General features: G+C 41.1%; 1 protein-coding gene across 2 annotated transcripts in view; it reads left to right on the top strand.

Moving 5' to 3' along the window:
• The window catches only part of myb (v-myb avian myeloblastosis viral oncogene homolog), a 7821-nt gene extending 513 nt beyond the window's left edge, over positions 1–7308 (top strand). The window contains exons 2-15 of one of the 2 annotated variants that reach the window (XM_017033409.2): positions 1359–1476; positions 1645–1716; positions 1851–1943; positions 2732–2952; positions 3136–3367; positions 3541–3609; positions 3750–3854; positions 4221–4451; positions 5040–5158; positions 5243–5351; positions 5441–5536; positions 5643–5741; positions 5833–5916; positions 6015–7308. In XM_017033409.2, coding sequence (XP_016888898.1) covers positions 1359–1476; positions 1645–1716; positions 1851–1943; positions 2732–2952; positions 3136–3367; positions 3541–3609; positions 3750–3854; positions 4221–4451; positions 5040–5158; positions 5243–5351; positions 5441–5536; positions 5643–5741; positions 5833–5916; positions 6015–6125 — 1759 coding nt within the window. In that variant the 3' untranslated portion in view covers positions 6126–7308. Of the gene's footprint in view, positions 1–1358; positions 1477–1644; positions 1717–1850; positions 1944–2731; positions 2953–3135; positions 3368–3540; positions 3610–3749; positions 3855–4220; positions 4452–5039; positions 5159–5242; positions 5352–5440; positions 5537–5642; positions 5742–5832; positions 5917–6011 lie in introns of both variants that reach the window. The other variant, XM_008313275.3, reaches the window with a different exon arrangement.
• Positions 7309–9502: the final 2194 nt, after the last annotated feature.

Raw genomic sequence — 9502 nt, 5'->3', positions numbered from 1 at the left:
TCCCTCTGTCTGTCTTTTTTTCTCTCTCTAGCTCTTTCTGTTTTGCACGCGCTAATTAATAACTACAGGCGCGTGCGACGCTGTGCTGTATGGCGCGTGGACATTTGCTCCAATACCAGTCTATTAAAATACACAGTTTCAATTTTGCCTGTGTTTCCTCCTACACTCAGTCATATTTCTCTCGCTTTTATAATCTTTCTCTCTCTCTCTCTCTTAAAATGTTATTACTTTATATGTTTTGGCCTGGGTTTCGTTACGTTAGCGTCAATTAAATACAGGCCCTCATGCGTGGCCCTTGTAAAACTGAAACTCGCCGTGTGTGTTTGTGCAATTGTTCTAGAAGCGCGTGTACTTGTCATGTAAACCGGGATTTATTTTCCTAATCTTTTGTTTCCTGAAAACAAAGTAAGTTTTATAGATATTAACCGTTAGTTATTAATTTATTACCACGGTTTAAAGCGGCTAATCTGCTTTTATCTGTACTTTTAAAGGTGGATATCAGTTTAAGGTGTTTTTCTTGTCATCTTGTGCTTCCTTCCGTGTGATTTAAAAAAAACAAACATGTTTTTCAGATTAGAAGTTGTCCATAGACTGATAAAATGTGGTAAAATGTGTTGTTTAATTCTGTCAGAATGTCTTCAGTATACAACTTTACTCTATATCTCTACCTTAACCATAACCAGGTAATGTCCATGTCAAACCATAACTTTACCACATCTTCATCCTGACCTTTAACCTAACATTTATAAATGAACTAATGTGTATTGGTCGTTAAATTAACAGTGATAATTCTACAAATGTACCTTAAATGGAAACAAATATGAGTACACACACACACATATTACTGTTCACCTGTTGCACTGTACCCTACCTAGTTTCCACATTGTGCATGCTCTACATTGTGATTGGCTACACACCTACTGTGTGCGTGTGCACCTGTAGATGGCAAGGCTGCATTGTACAATACTAGTGCAGGTCTGAACATGCAAGACTCACAAAATTATGATTGCATGCGCCAATCCCAGTATCTGTGGAAACTAAAAACACTGGAACCTGTTCATCCATACCCCCTCCCTCTCCCTCTCTTGCTCTTTCTGTATTACCCTCTTCCCTTGCGGGTGTCTTGGCTAAAAGCCCCAAACCTTCAAGAATGACTGGTTCTGTCTGTGTTGACACCTGATGAGTTAAAGAGTGGGTTGGATTTTTTTTTTATTATTCTCTCTGTAAAGCCATGATTAGGGAGTAGTTTGAGAAGAGAGTGCTGTTATTGTTTTTCACACAGCCATCATCAATGTGGTAGCACCACTTGTTTGTTTTTAAATGTCTTCATCCCCTTTCTCTCTCCCTCTGTCCTGCAGTGTTTACAGCAGTGAAGAGGATGAGGAGGAGACTGAGCTCTATGAACATGACTACGATGGATCTCTCACCAAGACAGGGAAACGTCACCTTGGCAAAACACGCTGGACAAGAGAGGAGGTAACCACATGGACAATGGGCTAATCTGCAGCATTTATTATTGTTATTATTATTAGAAAATGCATGCAGAATATTAGACTTCTTTGCTACATTACGTTGTTGTTGTCTTGAAGAGAAGTCTGGTACAAGTTCTGCGTGAAACACTGTATTCATTTATTTTTATTTCAGGATGAGAATTTGAAGAAACTGGTCGAGCTCCATGGTTCAGATGACTGGAAACATATCGCAAGCAAATTAACAGTAAGTACAGCAGATCTGATGGGCGCACGGTCTGGTGCCAGAGCAGTGACGAGCAAGACTATTTTGGAGTTTTTGCCTTAGGTTTCCCATAGTAGGAGCTCGATTATTAATTCCTTTTCTCTCCAACCTATCAGAATCGGACAGATGTGCAGTGTCAGCATCGTTGGCAGAAAGTTTTAAACCCTGAACTCATCAAAGGGCCATGGACTAAAGAGGAAGACCAAAGGGTGAGAAATTGTCTCTCAGAACAACATTTTAAAAGTGCTAACCAAAAGATGTGAAAAGAGGCAAATCTCCATGCAAAAATATTTACATCACATGTCCAAGCATCAGGGAAGTCCTTTTACACAACAAGTGCTGGTACTTTTTTTTTTCTTTTTAGATTATTTAAGAAAATAATTTCTTGAGGTTCCTGTTTGATTATAGCAACTATTCTGAAGCAACTGCTGGTCTGCTATTGCACATTTTATTTCTCAAATTAGATGCTGTAACTCAACAAGAATCAGGTTAGCCCAATCTTAACCTGTGCACTACTTATTCAGCGAGTACTGAAGACTGATGATCTGCTAGGGCAGTGCTGTAATGATTATTAGAGTGGCTAACATTCCCCTGGAAACTCCCTCTGTGCTCCCCAGCAGGTGTTCTCAGTGTCAGTGTCAGAGCAAAGGCATAAAATAGTGAGAAGGAGGAAGCAGAGAAGGAGACAGAAGTGTTCAGTGACAGATGATATGGGTGTCTGAGATTTTTAAATGAGCTCTAATAAGTTTTCACTTTCATTTCTCTTCCTTTTGTCCCCCCATTCTCCCTCTTACCTCACAAACGTTACCTTGTTATTCTTCTCTCTCTACACTTCTCTACTTCTCCCTCTCCTCCCTGTTATTGCTCTTTCCTTCCTCTTTTTTCATGCCACTCAACCACCAACTTCTCTTCCCTTTCACCACTCTTCCTCCTGCTCTTGTGTTTCCCCTCTTTTGCCCTTTTGTTCTCCCACAAACATAAAATGTGCATTGGCCAGGTGATCGAGTTGGTCCAGAAGTACGGAGCAAAGCGCTGGTCAGTGATCGCTAAGCATCTGAAGGGGCGAATCGGAAAGCAGTGTCGCGAACGGTGGCACAACCACCTGAACCCAGAGGTTAAGAAGACCTCGTGGACAGAGGAGGAGGACCGGATCATCTACCAGGCACACGAAAAGCTGGGCAATCGGTGGGCTGAAATTGCAAAGCTCCTTCCTGGCAGGTGAGCCACAGATTAGAATCAAAACAAATATCAATCACTGATCTTAAGTTGAGTGGCCGCTCAACTTTGAGGTTTTGTGGAGTAATTGAAGGGATTGGATTCCAAAGGATTGGAATAAAAAATAAATAAATATATTTAAAAACCTGAAGGTTAATACTGAATTGGTTCTTCATAACTTTCTAGGACTGACAATGCAATTAAAAATCACTGGAACTCCACAATGAGGCGGAAGGTGGAGCAGGAGGGTTACCTTCAGAACACGTCAAAGAACAGCAACTCTTCGCACTCCATTGGTCACAGCTACATCAAGCCCAACAGCCACATCATGGGTTTCTCCCATCATCACTCACCCAGTCAGGCACAGCTGCCTCCACTGTCACCGCACAACTACAACTACATGACCAACACACACAGAGTGAGTGGTGATAATTGTAAAACAAAAATAAAAACAATAATAATATTAATAATTATATATATATATATATATGTATATATATGTATCACTGTACCACTGAGATACAGACTGTGCAGCTGCAGGTTCTGTTTTTATTCTATTTGATGTAAACATGTTTTTGATTGTGTCATCAGGTGCCCTTCCCCACGGCTTTGCATTTAAACATCCTCAACATCCCCCAGCCTGGAACCGCTGCAATACAGGTAACAGTAAAACAAGACAACACACAACAAACAGATAAATAAATACATCCCACTATTCCGGCACTTGAAGATGCTATTTTATGAAATATTGAACATTTTCCACTTATCAATAACCCTGCCGGCTCTTCTCTGTCTTTTAGAGACACTATGGTGAGGAAGACCCTGAGAAAGAACAGAGGGTGAAAGAGATCCAACTGCTGCTCATGTCCACAGAGAATGAACTGAGAGGACAGCCATCACTACCAGTGAGTTCTCCACAAGTGTGTGTGCGTACGTGCGTGCGTGCGCGGGTGGGTGTGTGGATTGGACCCTAGCTCTAAGAACAGTGGTTAGACATTTGTTGGTGTGCATAGGAAGGAGGAAACATCTGGGGGTCTGTTTCTGCAAAAGTGATGAAACAGGACCTTAACACCACTTTTGTGTGTGTGTGTGAGACCCCTTGTGCAACCTCTCATTTTGCACTTCTGTCGACCTTTACATTACAAGTTCCCTTTCTCACACTTGTTCGGTTTGTGTGTGTGATATTTTTCAAGAAGCTTTTTTGCTGCTAATTTCAGTCTTAAGAGCCATTTTACTGCTGTTAACGTATTATTTAACATTTTGTTTTGCAGATGAATTTGCCCTACACAAGCTGGGTGAGCCAGAGCCTAGAGGGTGTGGCTACGTTGTTACCTCATCACCAGACAGCTGTCCCCGCCTTACTTCTTGACCAGAGCTGCCTTCCAGAAGAGAGCGCCTCTGCAACAATCGCCCACAGCAACAATAATAACAACAACAACAACAGCAGCAGCTCAACGTTCTCAAGCACTATTCCAGAGTTCCTGGATTCTGTCATTGATTCAGTAAGTACATATACAATGTGCAGTACATTGTAAAAAAATAATCAACTTTCTCGCAAGCTTTTAGAAATAATTTTTTAATATATGTCGGAAGAAAAACAGTCAGCTCAGCAATCATTTCAATGCTCCTAGTGGTGGGTCTTGACCCTTATTTTCCCACCCTTTTCCCAGAGCCTCCTCTCAGTGAGTGAGGCCGCTCTCAGAACAGACAGGATTTTACCCAATAAGAGCTCCAGAATTGTTGAAGGAGCTAAAGATGTCAAGCCTTCACCAGTCAGAAAGCTCCCTTTTTCTCCCTCACAGGTAGTTAAAGTAGCTGTGTGTGATCACAATCCATCCAATCATTCACCTGCTGTCTGATGACAAATCATTCAAAATGGCTGTGTGCTGGGTCTCTTTATAAATCATTCATAATCATTCCACCCTTTCTGTCTTCATTTGAAGAATCAATCTTTGTTTTTTTAACCTCTTCACTTTTCACTTCACATCCGTAGTTTTCGGGTGTTGATTTCATCCTCTGTAGAGTAGTGGAACTCTAATTCTAAAGGTAGAACATCTTATAATAAGCATTCCTGTGCTTTAACTCTGCAGTTTCTCAGCCAGTCGATGAGCCCTGAACACTCTGACACTGACAGTTTACTAATGAACTCTCCCGTGGACACCAAGCCTTTGATTGAGCCTGCTGTAGGGCATCACAAAGAGAACGACATGTGAGTTCCTCAGTCCACAAGACTTTTTTTTTTTAACATGTCGTTAGTTTGACTAATGTTTCTGTCCCTGTTCTTGTCCCTCAGGTTCCGAACTCCAAACATTTGCCGTTCTATCCTGGAGTCCACGCCACGCACACCCACACCTTTCAGGTCAGCGCTGGCCCAGCAGGAAGCCAAGTATGGACTTCTGAAGGTACAGGCAAGAACGACCAAAAATATCCATATTCAAAGTCATCATGTTGGCCTGAAACTCACCCTGAAGTTTGACTTTTGTTTTAACAGAATATCCCTGTGGATCAGCATATGATCCACGCCATCAAGCAGGAGCCGATGGAGTGCACCATCGAGCAGCCTCCTCTGAAGAAGATAAAACAGGAGGTATGTCCTACTCTTCAAGTATACGGTGTGGATGAATGAGTGGAGATTTGCTTAGACTGGGTGTTAGCTGGATGTGTACCTGACCGTGGTGCGTTCTGGTGTCTAGGTGGAGTCACCGTGTGAGAGGAGCCCATGCATGCAGTGGGAAACACAGGACCTGCACACACAGCTCTTCTCACCCAACGGCGCTGCACAAGAAGTTCCTGTAAGCGCTCAACTATTTAAACATCTACGTTTTTCCTGCTTTGGCTTATTGTGTTGCTGTAGTGTTGACTGTGTACATCCTCCTTATTCAGGACATGCTCACGAGCTCATTACTGAGTGATGATGGACACAAAATCTACCACATCCCTCTCAGAGGCATGAGCAGCCCACTACAGGTATTGACTGCAAACATCTATAAATACTGCATCGTTACTTCATAATCCAGCATACAGCGTACTCAAAACAAGTCATTTTTCTCTCCTCGCTGCAGCAGCTCAGTTCCTGGGAGCAGACAACATGTGGGGAAACAGAAGAGCACGTTTTGGCCTCAGAGCAAAGCCACAAGTACATCAACACTTTCTCCACGAGGACACTTATCATGTAGACACAGACTCACGTTGAAATGGAAACATCAACACTCAGTGCGCTGGACGCAGCGCAGCGGTTTTTCGTATTTGTTGTGGTACAACAGTTGGGAGAGGTTTTATGCCATTAGTGTTCTTATACACACACATACGTTGGATTTCAACCAACCAAAGACTAAATTTCTTTTACATATTAAAGTTCCATGTCCGATTTGCTTTGGGTTTTTTTTTTTTTTTTAATAATATTCATCTTTTCACCTTTGGTCCTATCGTTGTATTGTTATCACTGTTGTATTATATATGGGACATGGTGGATATATAATTTGCATTGGGCTGTATTATTATTTTTTTTGATATTAATATAAAAGAACAAGTTGATTAATATATTTAATTTTGTTTTTTGTTTAATTTTTTTTATACCATTGGCCGACGGAGCAGTGTTTTAAGTTAAGTATTTTAAGTTAAGCCCTGTTAGCATTACCACATAGCAAATGGCATATTAATGATTTCTGAACTGACCTCAGAGGCTTTACTTTCGTTTTCCTTCTCGTTAAACTGGACTATATGGGTCTGGAGAAAAATTTCAAGCATTTGCAATGTGCCTCCGTGTTAATTGTGAAAAGCAAACTTCTGAACAAGAGCAGCCATGTTTGGTCCTACAGCCTTATTCAACTATGAGGTAAACTGTCTTGAGTATTACATGAGTCCCGTGGTTGCACCTTTTTTTATAAATAGTGAATACTTTTGATACACAACCACTTGTTTTTTTTTACAAACATTTTCATTTGTACAATGTTATGATTCCTTGAGCTTTTACCCAGTAAAGGGAAAGACCATTCTGCACTTGAGTACCAATGGAAAAGCATGACTACTGAACACTGTCTTATTTTTGTTTTTTACAAAATGCTACAAACATGAGGCCAGGTGGAACTTTTGTATGGATTTTTCTTTTTGGTATTTTTGTATATTCTTAATGATTTTTCAATCCACCTTTTTGTTTTCACACTGAGACTGCAGTAGGCCATGTCAGACACTTAGCAGACAATCTGTTTTTCAGAATTTAATGTCTCATTTTTTTACTAGCTTTTGAGAAATGTGATCTTTATATATATATGGAAAAAAAGCATTTACACACGCCAAGTTTATACATCTTTTTATACTTTTCTATACTGCCTAGTTAATAAAGTGTGTTGTTTTCTTAAAGCCTGGTGTTCTCTGTCATTTCATTATAAAGGGCAGGCAAAATGTTTACAGCTAAGTCATCCAGGTTTGAGCAGAGTTACAAAATGTTTTAGCTTTTTTAAAGCATAGCAGGACAAAAGATAATATTGTTAATTTCCCCATTTGGGGATGATTAAAGTACTTCTTAACCTTAATCTTAATCTCAATAGACACTAAAATCAAAAAACAAAACAAAAAAAAGTCCTGTATAGGAACCGCAGGATTCAAATTGTTATGACAGCTGTAAAAATTCTTACACCTCATTCCTCCAAAACACACAAAAATACAAAACACTGTTGTGTTAAAATAAGGAATTATGGATCGGCACATTTTGGAGTACAAGAAGCAGTGTTTGGATGAAGTATCAGGTGTATAAATAAAACACTCCATGTTGTCCCGGCCCAGAATAACCCAACAGCATTTGTATCAGTTAACTACTAATTGACATATTCACAGCTTTTTGTTCTGTTCACTTCCCTAAGTGGAAATACAGAGGTCTGTGTCAGTGTGGAAAAGAAATCATGTGTGATAAGAGCAGTGTACAGTTGCCATCAATCTCTATACGGTTAAAAACACACACACACATCTGACTTGAGCTCGGTCTCTTGAGGGGACCTGTTTTTTGTGTGTGCAGCCATTAAAGCCAAGGGGCCCACACACTTGAGTTAAATTTACACCCCCTACACACTCTGCTCAACCTGCACCCCCACCACATATAGTATACGCACCGCAGTGCCCTCACACACACCCTCCCATCCCAGGCGGAGTCCCAGAGGAGCACATAAACAGAAGTGATGTTCATCCTCACAGACCCAGCTTTCAGGAAGTGAGGGCAAAACATCAGCAGCCCCCTCAGGTGAGCATTTATCACAGATGACTCATCCACTTTATAACTATTATACGAACAGGCTTTTGTAATGTTGACAGTGCAAACTGACAACAAAGAGGTACCAGATTTTTTTTTGATGTGCAATCAATTTGCCTTTTGAGAAATTGCCGTTGCCAGAAGTTACGGTGTGTGTGTGTGTGTGTCAGAGTGTGAGAGACGGGGGGTGTTGACTTGTGGACAGACGACAGAAAAAGAAAGCAGACTTTCACATTGGGAATTTCACCATCTTCTTCTGAACCGAAGAGAAAAAAAAAAAAAGTGAAACCCCAAACCCCACGAGATCCTCAGGCACCTGCTTCCATTGAGTGAGGAGGCAGCTGCCTGTATAAGTGTGTGTATCTGTGTGTGGTGTTGGAGTGTGTGTGTGTGTCTTTGTCTGTCTTTGCCCATGCTCACTGGTGGTTGGCAAAAACAATATACAGCAGATGGATACGGTGAGAAGTTTCACTATTCAGTGCAGATGAGTTGGAAAATCCGATCCTGATTTGAACATCAACTTCAGTGGGTTTCTACAACAACTACAGCAGGGGTCGCAACCTACGGCTCACGAGCCAGATGTGGCTCTTTTGATAACTGCATTTGGCTCTTAGATAAATCTTAGCTGGTTCTTAACACAATAAGTAATAAATACTTTCACTGATATTTAAGTAAACCATTACTGAAGTCATAGTGGTAAAATAATCTTTAAAAAAACAAAACAAACTTGTACTTGCCGTGGCAGCGTACTCTCTTTGCGTTTAATTTGTTTTTCGCTGAGACTAATTTTTTACAACAGTTTTATTATTTGTATTATCGACTCATGGTTAGTTTCTAATGTCAGAGTGACAGTGAATCACTTCGCCCCAAATGTCACTTTTACTACAGTCTTTTTTATATATAAATTTCGTCTTCATTTCCCTATTGAATCAAACATGTCTGTCGCAAACAGATTGGCTCATAAATTCAGTTTGACGTGTCACAATAGATATATAGCCGGATGTTGCAGAAATAGTGGCGGGCTTCTGAACATGCACATGTACACACTCACAAAAACACACACCCTCACATGCTGGCCAGCGTGCTCTGGGGCTACATAGATTACTCTAGACTGATTTCCTCATTCCCTGAGCGCTGTTGTGGTCGGAGATACCCAGGCAAGAGCAGCCGCTCCCTGCTGGCAGCGGTCAGGTAGGAGGGCAGGGCTGGGCTGTTGGACCCTGATAACCGACCCTAACCATCCATGAGGAGAGAAGCGACGAGGGGACGAGATGTAAACAAGTGGCGAGGAGGGACGTGGACTGAACACTG

The sequence above is a fragment of the Cynoglossus semilaevis genome, chromosome 7 (assembly GCF_000523025.1).
Source record: "Cynoglossus semilaevis isolate Cse_v1.0 chromosome 7, Cse_v1.0, whole genome shotgun sequence".
Lineage (NCBI taxonomy): Eukaryota > Metazoa > Chordata > Actinopteri > Pleuronectiformes > Cynoglossidae > Cynoglossus > Cynoglossus semilaevis.
This window is presented reverse-complemented; position numbering and strand designations above follow the sequence as displayed.